Source organism: Trichomonas vaginalis, chromosome I (genome assembly GCF_026262505.1).
Source record: "Trichomonas vaginalis G3 chromosome I, whole genome shotgun sequence".
Taxonomy (NCBI): Eukaryota; Parabasalia; order Trichomonadida; family Trichomonadidae; genus Trichomonas; species Trichomonas vaginalis.
This window is the reverse complement of record NC_067203.1, coordinates 6,917,148-6,935,304: the sequence shown is the minus strand read 5'-3', so window position 1 is coordinate 6,935,304 and position 18,157 is coordinate 6,917,148. Positions and strand designations below refer to the sequence as shown.

The following is an 18,157-nucleotide window of genomic DNA, read 5'->3' as shown; positions in this document are numbered from 1 at the left end:
TATACGTTAACGGTTTTGTAAAGTGTCAGATTCACATATAATGGGTAAGAAGGCGCGCAGTGCCTCCGTACACTTGATAGGTAATCTATCTTACCTAAACGCGACCCATATGAAAATACTATTGACTATGACAACAATGGGAACTCGACAGGTACTCACATTCGTGTTCGTAAAAATAGAAGAAAGTATACAAGAGAATATTATGAAGTTTTAGGCAAACATGGCAAAATGTACACACTGCAAGCAGAAGATAAAACTACTATTGTCAGACCTCGTTTCAAACTTGTCAAAGTTCAAGGTGGTATACTTTCAAAGACAGTTCCTAACAAATATAAGACAACTCCTGACGAATATGCTAAAGAAGTTGAAAATGACGACTAAGCAATTCTATACCATGCGTAAACTGTCATGTAAGGTGGCATGTATTCTTTACTTTGTCCCGTTGTTTGCGTATATCCTGAAACGAAATGTGTATGGTTTCCTTCTCCCTGAGTGTCACTCCAGTAACAATTTATAGCAAACTTAACGTCGTCTTTAACATCATATCCTTTACCTTTTGTCATTCCTGACCAATCCCAATATCTATGCTTATGCCAACCTGCTTGAGATGTACTTAAATCTATGTAATGACTGTGTGCAGGTAAATTTTCACCTGAAATCGTTTTACTTCCACCTGTTTCCTTTGAAGAGTTTGCACAATACAAAAACCTGTCGACTATTTGTTCCCATGCACCAACACCAAACATTACTTGAGGACCTCTCACATCCATAGATGTATAAATAGAACCTACTGGGTTCATTAAATCAAACATATGAGATATTATAGGATTGTCTCTTTTGAACTTAAAATATAGTGCAACTATTTCAGGTTTCTTCTGGTTTGTGTCAGAATATTTTTTATAATATAATCTTATGTTTTCAGGGTAGGTAAAGTCTTGACTATAATATTTATTTCTGTCATCTGTATAATAATATACTATTCTCGTTTTTTCTATTGCATTATATCTTTTATATCTATAATAATCAAATATAATGTTAGCTTTTGTTCATCTACATGTGGTGTTCTGTCGTCATCTCCATAGTCATAATAATGTGGTGCCGGAGCTGGGTCAGGCAATGCCATATCTGCCATTTCATAAACTCTTAAATATTTCTTTTGTTCGTCTCCATATAAGTTTAAGTAGCAGTTGTTGTCTAATGGAACTTTAACTTGTGTACCATCATTCTTTTTATAGCTTACATACATTTCATTGTTATTTTTCGGAATGAGTTTATACCGTGTACCATTTTCTAAGGACTGTACCAACTGCCATCTAAAATATTTATTTTCTTCATTGACAGAAAAGTCACCAACAATAGTTTCAATATTTTTTGTTCCTATCAAACTTTGGTATATTTCATTGACATATGTTTTATCTGCTTTCTTTTCAAGGCTAACGTTTAAGTCTGTTATTTCAGAAGATGTATGTGTATGTCCAACGGCACTTTTCCTGTTTAAGGTTTCTTGTAAGTTTGTAATATTTGCAATGGTATGTGTATGTCCAACGGCACTTTTCCTGTTTAAGGTTTCTTGTAAGTTTGTAATATCAGATATAGAATGTGTATGTCCAACGGCACTTTTCCTGTTTAAGGTTTCTTGTAAGTTTGTAATATTTGCAATGGTATGTGTATGTCCAACGGCACTTTTCCTGTTTAAGGTTTCTTGTAAGTTTGTAATATCAGATATAGAATGTGTATGAGTCTTATCTGCTTTTGTCTCTAATGTTTCCTTAAGACTTGGTATTTGGTTAATATAATGTATATGAGTCTTTTTAGAATATTCGTTTTCAGCTCTTGTCACTTCACTTGACATTTTATTGTCAACATATGTTTTGTCTGCTAGTTCAGGATGAGTATGTCTTTTGTTGCATAAGCATTGTTAGCTCTTTCTTCTTCTTTTGCTATTGCATCGTCTACATATTCTTTGTCAGCTTTGTTGTCAACATCTGCTTTCAAAAGAAGTTCATTTATAGGTTTCTCGTTTAAAGTTCCTTTTGTTGGATTTATACAGACAGTATTGTTCTTATTGTCTTGAAATAGAAACTCATCTGTCATTGGGTTTATTGTCAGTTTTAAGTCACCCCCTTTCAATGACTCAGATATCTTAGAATAGTTTTGAAAAGTTTGTTGTGTTCTTATTTAGAGCTTGCATAATGAGTTGTCGGTTGTGTTGTATTTCTCTCATAGACGCTGTTTCATTTGACATTTTTATTATAGATAAAATATGCTTCCAATAGAAAAAGAAAATTCTAGAGTTGCTACAACTAAACCATTAGATGAACTTTTTACTAATGTCGGTCAAAAGTTTGAGACAGATACCGTAAAGCATGAAGGCTATCGTTTTGACTACCCATTAAGATGGTTAAGAGACCCATCTGTCACAAAAGCTATTGGCTTTCGTAGAATGAAGTTCATTTCAGAAGCCATACATGGTTTCCCATTTACGGTCGGTTTTGAAGTTCGATACTATAACAAAGAAAAACGTATGTATGAGAAATTTGAACAGGGAAAACTTTTACAAGTTAATTTGCTTATAAACTTAGAAACAACTCTTCAAGCTTTTCAAGAAAAAATAAACGATATCTATATTGAATATGCAAACCAGTTTAACATTGACGAAGGAGAATACCATCTCGATATTATTTATGACAGGAAAAATGCAACTGTTCAAATCAATAAAATAGAAGACCTTGGAGAAAACGTTTATATTTCTACAAAATATAACAACTTGGCATGGTATAGATTTATGAGGATGTTAAATCAGCCTGCAGCATATCCAGTACACCCGGACTATTATGAAGTCGAAAACCCTAATGGAACATATGAAAATATTTTCGACCCAGATGCTATTATTGTTCATGCTTCATTTTCTGGTGCGCAAAACTCTTTTTTATGTCTGATGAATGACTTTTACGAAAAACCTACAAAGTTATATGAACCGCCGAGTGGAAGTATTTCAGACTTTCAAGTATGGTTTACTACAGATGGAAGAAAAAGAATAATTCCATTATACCATGCGTTTTACTTAGAACTTAGTTTCATATACAACTACTATCGAACGAAACAATAAGAATTACCGAAAAAGTGACAAAACATCAAAAACAGGGAGGGGGTCTCAATTTTTATTACTTATATTATTTTACAATATTTATATAAATACTCTTTATAATATATTTTACTATAAAATTATACCTCAAATTCAAATATTTAAAATATTATTTACATAATTATCTCAAAATTATATTTTTATATATTATTTTTCATATGTATAAATCATATAATCTATATCTATGCAAATCTCATCTAAATTTTTTTGAAACAAACCGCTACCATTTTATAATGGTCCATCTTAAATTCATCATAAATTCTGGTACATGTTAGTACCAGAGTCTTCAAATCTCAAACACTCTGGTACCAACATGTACCAGACGCGAGTTTCCAATGCCCTCGTACAATTTTCTATTAAGATCTTCTTGAATGAGAAGGTCTTTATAGAAACTCGTACGAGGGCTTCTCTTTTAAATACTCTGGTACCTGCTGGTATCGGAGTCGACTTTACAGCCCTTTCCCCAATTTTGAAGCTGGGGAAAGTTTTCAAGCAATGAAAGGGAAGCTCTCGCTATGAGGTGAAAATCTAGAATTTTTACCTCATAGCGAGTAATCCTTTGTTAATTGCTTGAAAACTTTCTTCAAATTATCAAAATTTCGAGGAAAGTTTCCTTGCTTCAAAGTAGAGATGGAGCCCTTTGAGCCACTGCATATAGGTCAGTGACTCAAAATACTCCATCTCTACTAGAAATCGCCAAAATTTGGGTCGCAATCTTTGAAATGCGACGCAAGTTTGGGCAATTTCGCGAGGGACTTGCTCCATTTGGTGCATAGATTCACACTCTATGCACCAGATGGAACAATTCTTTCGCTGACAGCGGGAAACTTTGTCTGAATAGTTTAACATTCAGACAAAGTTTCCCGCTGTCAGAGAGGGAATGGAAGGGTAAGAGGTATATATTCATAATGTATACCTCTTACTCTTCCATTCCCTCAAGAAAGTTCAAAAACTTGGGTGCAATCAGAACTGATTGCACCCAAGTTTTTGAACTTTATATAAGGAATTGTTGGCTATGATGTACTGATCATGAATCAGTACATCATAGCCAACAATTCCTTCGCAAACAGTGGGAAACTTTGTCTGAATAGTTTAACATTCAGACAAAATTTCCCGCTGTCAGGGAGGGAATTAGAGGGTGGGAGATATATAGATAGACTATAAATCTCTCACCCTTTAATTCCCTCTAGAAAGTTCAAAAACTTGGGTGCAATCAGTTCTGATTGCACCCAAGTTTTTGAATTTTGTATAAGGAATTGTTGGCTATGATGTGGATAGCCGCTGCCAGACCAAATGAATTAACCGTTGTGAATAACGTTTCTGAATCTTTATTTAAAAAGATAAAATATCACGATTTTGGCTGCGTTAAAAATCAAAGAATTGATGTTTTTGTCAAAAATCTTTTAGAAGAAGTTGCACCCAATTACTTTTATCGTATTAAAAACGATTTACTTCAAACAGGTTTTATTCCTTCAATTAGAATTCGCGAGCCTCGATTGACAGATTATAAAACAAAATTGAAAAGAGAAGTTCAATCACGTTTATACCAAGTATTAAATTTTGTTCAGAATCAAGAAGCCAATTTGAATCCATTAAGATTTTTATTGGAAAATGCTGAAGAAAAACTTTCTCAAATAAATGAGAAGATACAAAATTCAATTACATATTTAAGATCGTTTGAAATTCCAAATGAATTGTTAGATACGTATATGTTAGAAATTAATGAATTTTGTTATAATTCTCTAGATTATATTTTAGAACATTTCGAAGAATTTTTAGAGGATTTCAAAGAAAAGAATAATTTAATAGACTAAAAAATTTATTATTTTTATTTATTGTGAATTTTAAATTGTCACTTTTAAGTGTTACTCCCTACTGAAAGTGTCACTTTTTGAGTGTCACTTTTTCGGAAATTCTTATATACTCGTATGGTTTACTACAGATGGAAGAAAAAGAATAATTCCATTATACCATGCGTTTTACTTAGAACTTAGTTTCATATACAACTACTATCGAACGATAAAAATATAATTTTTTAATACGGTTGAGGTGTTGGATTTGGTTGCCAACTAGACTGTGGTGCAGGTTCAGGCTGTTGTATAACAGGAGCTTGCTCTTCTGGTTCAGGGTCTTTAGGTATAATACCAACAAACTGACCTACTCTTTTACCAATATTTTTGACACCGTTCCATACTCCTCTTCCGACAGATTTTATTACATTCCATATACCTCTTCCAACATTTCGAAAGAAGTTTCCAATACTACTGAAGAAACCCATTTTACTAGTAGTAAAAATCTAATGTCCACCTAGTCTCTTACGTTTCCTGTTGAGTTCCATAGCATTCTTTAACTGGAGCTCATACATTCTGTTTCTCCTCTGGTAGAAAACATATTCTGGGTCAACTCCTGTGTTCGCGTCATCTGCATAAAGTTGTTTATATCCCACTTCAGGGTTTGTATAAAACTCTTTCCATCTCATATTTGCATACCATGGTGGCAAACCTAACGCAGCGTCATTTGACATGGCAGTTTGCATTTGTACATCTGTTGGCACTTGACCATAGTTTGCCATTGCAGTTTGTATTCTAACTTCATTTGGAATATTCTCTGGGTTTGGTTGTCCAGGTTGCTGTGCATTCGCTAAGTTCTGTGCGTCCATTTAATATTAGATAAAAATATCTCTTACGAGTACATATGCTGAATATTTGCAGGCATTGGTTCATCTTCATATTCTCTGTACTTTTCTGCCACGTCAAATAAATAAATGACACAATGGAAAAAACCTAAAACAAGTAGTCCTATTTCAAACCACATTTACTTACTAATAAAATTTCTTTATTGTGACACTTTCTCCGGTTTATAGGACCTCTCTCATATTCTATCTTATCGTATCTAAACTCATAGTCATGTATGTCCTCTAACCATCTCATAACGGTTTCCAAACCACTTTTATCGGATGTAAAGTAAAAGCATGGATGGTTATGTATAACGTCTAAAGTTTCTAAAGAGTCTCTCAAAGTCCAGTCTACTTGGTATTGAAAATCCCATGTGTTATAGAACGGCGGGTCCACTATAAAGAAAACATTTTCCTTGTCTTTATATTTTTCATACAACTCTGTCCAATGACATCTCACAAACTCTATACCCTCAATATATTTTTCTATGTCCTCTTTGAAAACATTTGTATAGTTAAGATATAAAACTTTTGACATAAGTGTTTCAATGTCATGAACTCTTATAGCACCACTATATAATAGTCTAGCAGATATACTATTCCAGTCTATATATTCTGCTTTTTTCAAAACCTCTCTCACAATATTTTTCTTATCTAATGGTATACGTTCCATCTTACCTATAGGTATCTTTTCTTTTAACTCTTTCAATATATTATTTGTGTCTGGAATATGTTTGAGACGGTCCATATAGTTGTCGAAGTCATTGCATATAATCTTTGAGTCTGGGAATATTGTATGACATAAATGGGATATATAGAAACTTCCACCGAACAAATCTACAAATATTAGACCATTCGGTAGTTTCTTAAGTTGTCTCAATATAATATCTTTACATCTACTCTTATTTCCAAAGAACGGTAACGGTGGTTTTGTAAAATTCATTCTCTATAATAATAAAAATGTTTTTACCCGAAAAGTGGCAGAAAAGTGACAAAACATGAAAACATATATAATTTGTGAAAAGCGACACAAAAAGTGACATTTAAAAAAGTGACGCCATTCATATGATGTAAATAACAACGGTTTTGGTTTTGTCACCGGCTGGTCGGCTGGGGTTCGGTCCTCCTCTTGGGTCTTGGGCAAAATTTCTTATGGGCTAGAGGGCGCAACGCGCCTGGAAGCCCCACTTACCTGACCTTCAGCCGCCCAAAAAAAGAATTTAAATTTTTTCAACTTTAATTAAACTTAGTTTATGGGATATCATTGCCATATTGATGTTACAGATAACATCAATGATCATGCCTGTAACTCTTCGAAATGTAAAAGTGGAAATGAAATCATGATTTTCAAATTTCAGATCCGTATATACTAGTAGGTGATTTTTACTACAATATCATTAAAATGCGTTAATTTATTAAACAAACAAAAAACAAAATAACATATTTATTTATAAAGAAGCGAATTTGCGTAAAACAGAAAGTACCTTTTCATTATTGAGTTCCAGAGCTAATTCTAATGGATTCTTTCCATCTTTGTTTAGGACCTCGATATCAGCAGATTGTTCCATCAATACATTGACTAAATAAGGAGCATTCATTGAAATAGCCAAATGCAAAAGTGAATTTCCATCAGGATAAATGAAATCGATATCACTTCCGCACTGTAAGAATGTCCTTGCCAAGTTAGGTTTGTTTGTTCTAACAGCGAAAGCAACACCTGTTTCCATGTTAGGAAGAGGAACAGTTATATCGAAATCGTATTTCCACAAACAGTGAATTACATCAGATGTTTCGTCATCATCATCAATATCATATTCAAGAGGAATAGCAATGATTGAGTTATTGAGTAACTTCCTGTTGTAGTTCTTCAATAACTCATTGACAGAAAACAAATCACGCATTTGAAGTGCTCTAAACAATGGAGTATAATTCTCATTATCCAATATATATCTGTCTGCTCCTCTTTCTAAAAGAACTCTAACTGATCTGTGGCTTTCACAAAGAACTGCATCATGAAGAGGAGATCTTCCTTCATCGGTTATTGCATCAATTTCTGCGCCGTGGTCAAGTAAAACAGAGATTGTTTCGGCCAAACATGTCTGATGTATTCGGATCAGTTTCCATGTCAAGGAAAACTGACATAACTCTGTAACTGTTGTAACGTGTTGCATAAGCAAGAGGAGTGTTTCCTTCACTGTCTTCTTCTTGTAAACTGTCAAGTTTGTATTCGTGTTCGACCAAATACTTAAAGATCTTCTCCGCATTGTACTTGGCGCACAAATGGTAGAGGTTTTGGTTGCCTTCGTAGTTGTCTATCTCTTGGACCTTTGAGAAAACAAGGTTGAAGAGCTCGAGGTTGGTGGATCTGATGGCAAATGGAATTGCCTGGTAGAAGTCGATGCCAGGGAAGGCCATGAAGCTTTCTGTAAGTTCAGGGAGCTTGAAACCGAAGGACGCGTTGAAGAACAGTTGAATATTATCCATATGTTGGGATAATTCCTGGAAGAACAACTCGAAGTTCATGGATTGAGCAACGTACCAGTAGTCAACATCGAGTTGCAAGTTCTCTCTAAGGAAATTGAAGACTTCGGTGTTGTTCATTCGAACGGCGTAGTATAATGGGGTATCGAATGAGTTATCGGATGGTAATCTACGGACTTCGTTGATGCTCTGGAGGATCCTGCTAATATTGGCCTCTTTCTTGCTGATGATGGCCGCTGATAAAATATCATCGTTGACTTCGTAGCCATTGGTAAGGAAGTAGTCGAAGATAGAGTCCGCTCCATAGAGAGTTGCCAACATGAAGAGGCGGTGATCGTACATCTCGGCGCTTCTTAAGTTTTCGACGAAATTCGTCAAATTGCCATCGAGAATGTAGTTAAACTCGGTCTGGAAGTTCTGGTCCTTGTTTCTGAGTTCATAAGGATCATATATTTCTCCATTGATATGGCTAGCGATGCCTTTATGGAGATAAGAATCGTCATCACTGATCGTTTCGAAATTAACGACTTCTTGGTCGATTAGCTCAATCAGGAGATTAGTGAAATCCTCAAGAGTCATCGGGTTGGTCAGGGACCTAAACATTTCGTAAACGATTTCTGGTCTTATTTCATTTTCAACAATAAAGTTACAGATGGCGTCAGGGGCGGTATGTGGGTTATCTACCAATGACTTGTACATGTTGCAGTAGGGCTTGAACATGTTAAGGGTGCCCCCGTATGTACGTTTATTTGAGAGGAGGAGGATTACCCTCTCAATTTTGAGGGATTCGTTAGTTTATTTTCTCGATGAATATGCAATAAAATTTGATTTTTACCTTATCAATATACTTCATATAATATACACATGTTCATGTAAAAACTTTTTTCCAAAATCCTCAGGAATTAAGGAATTTTTGAATTTTAAGAATTTTTTTCGAATTTTTTCGAAAAAAAAATATTTTCAGAACAGCCTTAACGGCTAAGATTTAGGAATATAGATCTGCAATTTCCCCAAATGAACGGGGTGGATAAGATCCCATCCCTATCGTCATCCCAGTGTCAATTTTACAAAAAAAAATTCTTAATAAAAATTTTTATTAAAAAATTCTTATCTTTTTTCATTGAAATTTAAATAATAAAATAAATTTGGCTGTAAAAACCATCAATTATTATAATTCTTATCGAAACACATGTAGAAAAACACTTATCTTTTATACTCTTTCTATTTGAAACCTGTTTAGTTCAGTAATTAATAATAAAAATTGTGAAAATAGTGACTATTTAACTAAAAATATATTAAATGATGTAATAATGAGATATACATATATTTTTACGAATTATAATTAGAAATTATTCTGGTCTGGGAATCAAAAAAGGTAGTGGGGCTTCCAGGCGCGTTGCGCCCTCTAGCCCTGAAGATGTTTAGTATAAATGAAGTTTATATTCAGAGGGCTTCCAGGCGCGTTGCGCCCTCTAGCCCTGAAGATGTTTAGTATAAATGAAGTTTATATTCAGAGGGCTTCCAGGCGCGTTGCGCCCTCTAGCCCCGAAGATGTTTAGTATAAATGAAGTTTTTATTCGGAAAATGTTAGTCTTCTGGGTCGAAAACATTATATAAATGTGTCGCTTTTCAACAATTATATATGTTTTCATGTTTTGTCACTTTTCTGCCACTTTCGGGTAAAAAACATTTTATTATTATTATAGAGAATGAATTTTACAAAACCACCGTTACCGTTCTTTGGAAATAAGAGTAGATGTAAAGATATTATATTGAGACAACTTAAGAAACTACCGAATGTCTAATATTTGTAGATTTGTTCGGTGGAAGTTTCTATATATCCCATTTATGTCATACAATATTCCCAGACTCAAGATTATATGCAATGACTTCGACAACTATATGGACCGTCTCAAACATATTCCAGACACAAATAATATATTGAAAGAGTTAAAAGAAAAGATACCTATAAGGTAAGATGGAACGTATACCATTAGATAAGAAAAATATTGTGAGAGAGGTTTTGAAAAAAGCAGAATATATAGACTGGAATAGTATATCTGCTAGACTATTATATAGTGTGCTATAAGAGTTCATGACATTGAAACACTTATGTCAAAAGTTTTATATCTTAACTATACAAATGTTTTCAAAGAGGACATAGAAAAATATATTGAGGGTATAGAGTTTGTGAGATGTCATTGGACAGAGTTGTATGAAAATATAAAGACAAGGAAAATGTTTTCTTTATAGTGGACCCGCCGTTCTATAACACATGGGATTTTCAATACCAAGTAGACTGGACTTTGAGAGACTCTTTAGAAACTTTAGACGTTATACATAACCATCCATGCTTTTACTTTACATCCGATAAAAGTGGTTTGGAAACCGTTATGAGATGGTTAGAGGACATACATACTATGAGTTTATATATGACAAGATAGAATATGAGAGAGGTCCTATAAACCGGAGAAAGTGTCACAATAAAGAAATTTTATAGTAAGTAAATGTGGTTTGAAATAGGACTACTTGTTTTAGGTTTTTTCCATTGTGTCATTTATTTATTTGACGTGGCAGAAAAGTACAGAGAATATGAAGATGAACTAATGCCTGCAAATATTCAGCATATGTACTCGTAAGAGATATTTTTATCTAATATTAAATGGACGCACAGAACTTAGCGAATGCACAGCAACCTGGACAACCAAACCCAGAGAATATTCCAAATGAAGTTAGAATACAAACTGCAATGGCAAACTATGGTCAAGTGCCAACAGATGTACAAATGCAAACTGCCATGTCAAATGACGCTGCGTTAGGTTTGCCACCATGGTATGCAAATATGAGATGGAAAGAGTTTTATACAAACCCTGAAGTGGGATATAAACAACTTTATGCAGATGACGCGAACACAGGAGTTGACCCAGAATATGTTTTCTACCAGAGGAGAAACAGAATGTATGAGCTCCAGTTAAAGAATGCTATGGAACTCAACAGGAAACGTAAGAGACTAGGTGGACATTAGATTTTTACTACTAGTAAAAATGGGTTTCTTCAGTAGTATTGGAAACTTCTTTCGAAATGTTGGAAGAGGTATATGGAATGTAATAAAATCTGTCGGAAGAGGAGTATGGAACGGTGTCAAAAATATTGGTAAAAGAGTAGGTCAGTTTTGTTGGTATTATACCTTAAAGACCCTGAACCAGAAGAGCAAGCTCCTGTTATACAACAGCCTGAACCTGCACCACAGTCTAGTTGGCAACCAAATCCAACACCTCAACCGTATTAAAAAATTATATTTTTATCGTTCGATAGTAGTTGTATATGAAACTAAGTTCTAAGTAAAACGCATGGTATAATGGAATTATTCTTTTTCTTCCATCTGTAGTAAACCATACTTGAAAGTCTGAAATACTTCCACTCGGCGGTTCATATAACTTTGTAGGTTTTTCGTAAAAGTCATTCATCAGACATAAAAAAGAGTTTTTGCGCACCAGAAAATGAAGCATGAACAATAATAGCATCTGGGTCGAAAATATTTTCATATGTTCCATTAGGGTTTTCGACTTCATAATAGTCCGGGTGTACTGGATATTCTGCAGGCTGATTTAACATCCTCAAAAATCTATACCATGCCAAGTGTTTATATTTTGTAGAAATATAAACGTTTCTCCAAGGTCTTCTATTTTATTGATTTGAACAGTTGCATTTTTCCTGTCATAAATAATATCGAGATGGTATTCTCCTTCGTCAATGTTAAACTGGTTTGCATATTCAATATAGATATCGTTTATTTTTTTCTTGAAAAGCTTGAAGAGTTGTTTCTAAGTTTATAAGCAAATTAACTTGTAAAAGTTTTCCCTGTTCAAATTTCTCATACATACGTTTTTCTTTGTTATAGTATCGAACTTCAAAACCGACCGTAAATGGGAAACCATGTATGGCTTCTGAAATGAACTTCATTCTACGAAAGCCAATAGCTTTGTGACGGATGGGTCTCTTAACCATCTTAATGGGTAGTCAAAACGATAGCCTTCATGCTTTACGGTATCTGTCTCAAACTTTTGACCGACATTAGTAAAAAGTTCATCTAATGGTTTAGTTGTAGCAACTCTAGAATTTTCTTTTTCTATTGGAAGCATATTTTATCTATAATAAAAATGTCAAATGAAACAGCGTCTATGAGAGAAATACAACACAACCGACAACTCATTATGCAAGCTCTAAATAAGAACACAACAAACTTTTCAAACTATTCTAAGATATCTGAGTCATTGAAAGGGGGTGACTTAAAACGAGATATAAAAATTGCTCACATTTGCTCACATTTTGGCACTTTTTTGTACGTTTGTCAAAAAATTGTGAGGAAGATCTCACAAAAATAGTCAAAATGTGAGCAAATTTTGAGAAGTGCTCACATTTTGACATACGATTATTTTCATACGTTTTTTTGATGAATTCTAATAAAACTTCATTACCACTTTCAGAACGAAGCGTAACTTTTCAGCACGTAACGCTCTATCATGTGTAGTGACATATTATTCAAAAAAACTCAGATTGCTTATCTTATAATAACAATTTCATTAGAAAAAATGCACGATTTCACGCTAAAACTTTGAAGCAATTCTTAAATTCGGATAAAAAATCGATATGTATTACACTTTAAACTTCAAAAAATGGTTCAAAATTTAGACTTAGTTTATCTTAACAATATAGCAGATTTTAAGCCGAACAAGTAGGAGTAATAGAAATAGCTCTTGAAAATAATTACAATTAGTAATATGTAAGTCAAAGTTCGAGTATTCTAATAAATAAACGTTCCGGATTTTCTTTACTACAAGAATCAATACTTAATATATAGAAGCAACAGTAAAAACTTATTAGAGATTCAAAAAGAAAGTTGACTAAAGAGAATCTTTTTATATAAGTAATTTTATTTTTTTGAAATACGAGATCGAATAAACATGTATTTTATTTTATTACTATAATAATACGTTTTTACATAGTAAGAAAGTTTAGAGACTGAAATGAAATTAAAAATTGAGAAAAAAATAAAGCTTTTCTATAAAAATTCATATTAATATATAGTATAATGATATTACAATTTATTGATAGTTGTGTTAGAAAAAAGGTACATTCACTATTTTTGACAAAATTTTAAATTTTCATGGGGTTGTAAATCTTATAATAACTAGATGAATAAGGAATAAATCCAGTATGATGTGCATCATTATATTAAACACTATATGTAAGGCTGGTGATTCTATTAACACTTATGAAGATCTATAGTATTTGAGCAGATAAATTTGATAATTTCCAAAACTCTTATATTTCAAAATTAAAGTGTGCGAATGCATTTAAATGAGAGCAAAAAGAGATTGATGCTGTTAAAACTATGTGTTAATTTGCAATTATTTCGCATCACAAGAACTACCCAGTAAATTCGGCTATCTTTCTTTGCAATTATTCTCCATTATACATATAATATAATGGTTAGGGTTTGAAGAAAAGTTACTAGAGAATTATTGACTTTTGAAATAATGCAGAATTTTACTTGAAGAAATCATTAATTTATGAGTTCCAAATTGCTAAGCATGACGAAGGATCATTAAATTTGCTACAATTAAATACACTTATTGCAGAATTAAGATTTTTGAAATTAAAAGTTTGAAATATTGCCTTTTTGAATAAAAATTTAAATTTTATTATATAATCATGATAATATCTTATAGAAATTAAAAGAAAATATTTTAAACCATTCAAATATTTTGAATGTCTTATCAATTTAAAATATTAAAAGATAGCTTGATTTTATCATCATTAGTTGTTATCAAAGTTTTCTTCTTTTGATGAACAACAGTAAATGATTTGTTAATTACTTGTCTTCCTTTTTCGCAGCAAAATCGAAAGTTATGATGATAATCTTGCTCTCAATTTTGAAACTCTCTGATTTACAAGTAAGCATTCCTTTGGAAAAGCAGTCCTATTCTGTTTTCAAGATATTTTAAAGCCTCCATTTCATACAATGCGCAGATCTATTCGAAATTGCAAGAACTCTCAAGAAAAATGCAGCAGCAAAGAAGATTCCATAGTTTCTAGCATCAAAAATTTACAACCTTAATACAACAGTTAAAGAGAAGCTCGAAAAGAAAATATTTAACCATAAAGCTGGAAACCATTCGATATCTACTATTGGATCTAATAAAAAGTTAATTATAACATATTTAACATGCTATTTGTTGACTTTGTTCCATTATATTACCATATATATCTTTTTGAAATCTAAAATATTTTTACGATTTTAACCATGTGTTGTTGAAACCATATATCAATCTTAGCTAAAGTATAGTTTATGAGCCTGTCACCATCTAACGTATGAATTTTCAAAAATGTCAAATATGTTCATTTTTTCTGTAGATTCAGCCATAATTTCATGTTGTTATACTATTCAACTATTATTTAATATTTTTATCGATTTAAATATATGATGAGATGCTTAGTTCTCCCGGAAATCGATTTTTAATCGCAATTTTAACTTTCCAAAAAAATTCAAAAATAAAAATCCCTCTCAATTTTCTAAGTTTTATAACTCGCCAAATCTATAGCCAAATTTTCTTGGCCCGTATAAATATTGTTTGGCACTATATAGGGATGCTATTTATCATATTTTCATCCCATTTTACTGTTATCGCCTAGTGAATGTACCTTTGTTAGAAAAAATATACAACTAAAATGTCAGTTTTAAAAAATTTAAAAATTATATTAAAACAATAGTCATTGAGGATGGTTAATTGCAAAAACTCAAGAAACTATCATTATCTCTCTTTGCTTAACACATCTACAACTGGAAACATCATTCCAAATGTTGCATTCAAGAATCCTATTATTATTCTTTCTTTCAATCTTTGAGTGTGGGACAAACTATCCAGTGTCACTTTTTTATTAACCTTATTTTAAAAAATTAATAAAATAATAATAAAAAATTATTTGAATCTTTTACATTAATTGTTTCTTTTTTAAAAGTACCTTTAAAGTACAATAAACAAGATTTGAATCTATTGATCCTTGTTGCAAACTTGAATATATTGCTTCAAGCATTTTCAAACATTCGACTTTTTTGTTTTCCAATATTTGTTCATGGTCATTAGCTTTTCGTAATATACGAACAACTTTATCACTATTGATTAATTGAACTTTAAATTTAATCAATAATGCTGGAACAACCGTTGTGTATAATTCAACAACAAAATCGTCTAATCGAATATTCCTTCTCTCTGGGAAATAAGAATGCTTGAGAACTTTGAAATGTGACTCACTGACGTTATTAGTCGCGTCACCTCCGTTGCGATAGCGCTTATTCCAACGATCTAAATGATGCCTCCATTGCCTATCGAAGTACTTTTGGGCTTTCGGTTCAGTGGAAAGAATTTCAAGAATTCGATCATAAACTGCATCTAGGTCTGCAGCTTCTTCTTGAGTGAGGTGCTCTGGAACTTCTTCACTTGTTTCAAACGTTTCTTCTTCTGGAATAAATTCAGAATCGTTTGGATCATCAGAAGATTCTCGTGGTAAAAAGATTTGAGAAGGTTGAAATTCATTTTCGATGAATTCTTCTTCATATTGTTCCTCTTCTTCAATTTCTTCTGCTTGAAGTAAGTGAGATTGAGCTGGTTCCTCTCTAGGATTTTCTTCTTCTTGGTTCTGTTCTTCCTCGGGAGATTCTTCTTTAGTATCGAATACTAATAATTTCATTAGATTATAAAATTCTTCAAAATTGTCTCGTGATTTAAACTTATCCGCTTTTCTTAATATGGCGCGAAGGACATGCACGCCACACCAAAGAATATGACAGTTTGGAATACCTCGCTCAATTGCCTCGGCTATTTGTGGGGCGCAGTCCATACTTATCATCTCGGGTTCTCTATTAATATATTGAAAATAACGACAAACACAATATTGAATATTTTCGCTTGTGTCAGGAGAAATAAAGAAATACAAAAAAGGAAAAACAATAGTATGTTCTGTTTTTCCTGTGAGTGCATATAATGGAATGTTAGCCCTTAGAAGTTTATACGTTGAATCGATGTGAAACGTAGAAATTTGGTGACCAAGGGCCTTCGCTTCGAAAGGTGCATATAAAAAAACTAGTTTTCCCGGCTCAGAGATAAATTCAATTAAATCTTCTGGACAACTTTCTTGAACAGATTCGACAAAGATAGCTAAAGAAACTTTTTCATCCGAACTAAAGCGTTTGGAAACAATTTCAGCTCTTTGAGCAAATTTACGTAATGCATCTGGACCTTGTGCAAATATTGAAAGTAACTCTTCGTCTGTATATGAAATATTTAAGTCTTGGAAACACTTAAGTTGAGCTGTAGCATGATTCATATTGTTTTCAAAGTAATGTTTAAGATAATTTCTGACAAATAATGAGGATATTGTTTTTGTTGATTTCGGAGGTGCAGAATGATCATGAGAGTCAGAGTGGATTAGTAGTTCATATTTATCTTGATCTATTATCCGGACTTTGAATTTAGCTTGACATTGTGGATACTTACATTTGTATTCGATCGTGGAGTATTCTTTCCTGCATTTTTGAGAGTAGCCCATGCTAGCTTTTATCTCTTCTTGGATACCAAACTGGAGGAGCTCCATAGTGTTGAATATCACGGGCTCCATACAACAAATTGAATAAGGTATTTCAAAATTTGAAGGAAATGGTCCATCATTGAATGTAGTAGCCGGGAATTGAATGACATACAGATAGTTTGAGGAAATTTGTTATAAATTATAATATAATTGAAGAATTAATTATCAAAACAAGTCTAAGAGCCATTAGTCAGATTTTCCCGAAATGCAAGGTTAAGATTTTAGCAGCGACTAACTTTGAGTGTACATATATAATTGTTATACTGAGTACTTTCTATCTGTGTTACTTATTTGAGTCTAAGAGCCATTTGTCAGATTTTCCCGAAATGCAAGGTTAAGATTTTAGCAGCGACTAACTTTGAGTGTACATATATAATTGTTATACTGAGTACTTTCTATCTGTGTTACTTATTTGAGTCTAAGAGCCATTTCTACCATAGAACTAGATATTGTCTCTCATTAAATATATATAACTGTAAACTGCTTAATTCATTTATCTATTTAGATAAAATTATATTTATATAAGATTTCATGTTATTATTTCATCTTTATTATTTTTTTTATTCCTTTGAAAAGTGACACTGGATAGTTTGTCCCTTTCTCTCAATCTTTTATATTTACTCTTTAAATTCTAATATAATATAAATTCTTCATTTCCTTTGTTTAAACTTTTTTCATTTTAATACCATTTTATCAGATAGTAATTTTTGTTTTTCTCTGACCAAAAATCTTCTCAATTTAACTCCACCTTCACAAAAATTCATTGAGTTCTCTCAAAATTCTTGTATTTTTGGTATACTTAAAGTATCATCTTCAAATATTTTTTTGGAGAAAATTGACTTTGCATAATATCGTAATACTTTTTAAGGCAGATAGATTTACCGTAAGTTGAAGAACTTTTAATTTGAACAGAAATTATTCAACAAATATTCTTTTTATTTGATCAAGATACGTATACCAATATGATCTACTTGCTAGGGATATGTAGATCACGTTCAGAATTTGCCAAGTTTGGTGAATATCTATGGGATTAGGGACATCTATTTAATTTAAGAACTAAAAATTAGCATAGGCGTATTATGCTGTTACTGAAATATATTTTGGATGTATAAATTTTTACTTAATACTCTTTTATTGTTAGCATTTTTAAAGATTTTTTATTATGAGCAAAAAAATGGCAAGACAATAATATATTGTACATGCAATTT

General features: G+C 32.4%; 8 protein-coding genes across 8 annotated transcripts, besides 7 other annotated features; 1 reads left to right on the top strand and 7 right to left on the bottom strand.

Moving 5' to 3' along the window:
* Window positions 1-71: part of a mobile genetic element that runs on past the window's edge.
* Window positions 72-150: 79 nt separating this feature from the next.
* Window positions 151-1,672: a mobile genetic element.
* Window positions 378-770, bottom strand: TVAGG3_0942960 (phage tail repeat-like family; the record flags this gene model as incomplete). The annotated part of the gene is made up of 1 exon (XM_051252975.1): window positions 378-770. The coding sequence occupies one exon, from the start codon at window positions 768-770 to the stop codon at window positions 378-380; it is 393 nt and encodes a 130-aa protein (XP_051078549.1).
* Window positions 1,673-3,099: 1,427 nt separating the features above from the next.
* Window positions 3,100-5,071: a mobile genetic element.
* A 109-nt stretch (window positions 5,072-5,180) lies between these two features.
* Window positions 5,181-5,423, bottom strand: TVAGG3_0942930 (serine threonine-protein phosphatase family; the record flags this gene model as incomplete). The annotated part of the gene is made up of 1 exon (XM_051252974.1): window positions 5,181-5,423. The coding sequence occupies one exon, from the start codon at window positions 5,421-5,423 to the stop codon at window positions 5,181-5,183; it is 243 nt and encodes an 80-aa protein (XP_051078548.1).
* Window positions 5,424-5,441: 18 nt separating this feature from the next.
* On the bottom strand, window positions 5,442-5,804 carry TVAGG3_0942920 (uncharacterized protein; the record flags this gene model as incomplete). Its single annotated transcript, XM_051252973.1, has 1 exon — window positions 5,442-5,804. The coding sequence occupies one exon, from the start codon at window positions 5,802-5,804 to the stop codon at window positions 5,442-5,444; it is 363 nt and encodes a 120-aa protein (XP_051078547.1).
* Window positions 5,805-6,021: 217 nt separating this feature from the next.
* On the bottom strand, window positions 6,022-6,762 carry TVAGG3_0942910 (phage tail repeat-like family; the record flags this gene model as incomplete). The annotated part of the gene is made up of 1 exon (XM_051252972.1): window positions 6,022-6,762. A coding segment is annotated over one exon (741 nt), but the record flags the coding sequence as incomplete, so codon positions are not given.
* A 505-nt stretch (window positions 6,763-7,267) lies between these two features.
* On the bottom strand, window positions 7,268-8,083 carry TVAGG3_0942900 (spectrin binding; the record flags this gene model as incomplete). The annotated part of the gene is made up of 1 exon (XM_001298543.1): window positions 7,268-8,083. One exon carries the CDS (start codon window positions 8,081-8,083, stop codon window positions 7,268-7,270), a length of 816 nt encoding a protein of 271 aa, XP_001298544.1.
* Window positions 8,084-10,962: 2,879 nt separating this feature from the next.
* Window positions 10,963-11,325, top strand: TVAGG3_0942890 (uncharacterized protein; the record flags this gene model as incomplete). The annotated part of the gene is made up of 1 exon (XM_051252971.1): window positions 10,963-11,325. The coding sequence occupies one exon, from the start codon at window positions 10,963-10,965 to the stop codon at window positions 11,323-11,325; it is 363 nt and encodes a 120-aa protein (XP_051078545.1).
* Window positions 11,326-12,259: 934 nt separating this feature from the next.
* Window positions 12,260-12,442, bottom strand: TVAGG3_0942880 (uncharacterized protein; the record flags this gene model as incomplete). Its single annotated transcript, XM_001286686.2, has 1 exon — window positions 12,260-12,442. One exon carries the CDS (start codon window positions 12,440-12,442, stop codon window positions 12,260-12,262), a length of 183 nt encoding a protein of 60 aa, XP_001286687.2.
* Window positions 12,443-12,596: 154 nt separating this feature from the next.
* Window positions 12,597-15,207: a mobile genetic element.
* A 6-nt stretch (window positions 15,208-15,213) lies between these two features.
* Window positions 15,214-15,239: a mobile genetic element.
* A 57-nt stretch (window positions 15,240-15,296) lies between these two features.
* On the bottom strand, window positions 15,297-16,688 carry TVAGG3_0942840 (MULE transposase domain-containing protein; the record flags this gene model as incomplete). Its single annotated transcript, XM_051252970.1, has 1 exon — window positions 15,297-16,688. One exon carries the CDS (start codon window positions 16,686-16,688, stop codon window positions 15,297-15,299), a length of 1,392 nt encoding a protein of 463 aa, XP_051078544.1.
* Window positions 15,297-17,063: a mobile genetic element.
* Window positions 17,064-17,520: 457 nt separating this feature from the next.
* Window positions 17,521-17,546: a mobile genetic element.
* Window positions 17,547-18,157: the final 611 nt, after the last annotated feature.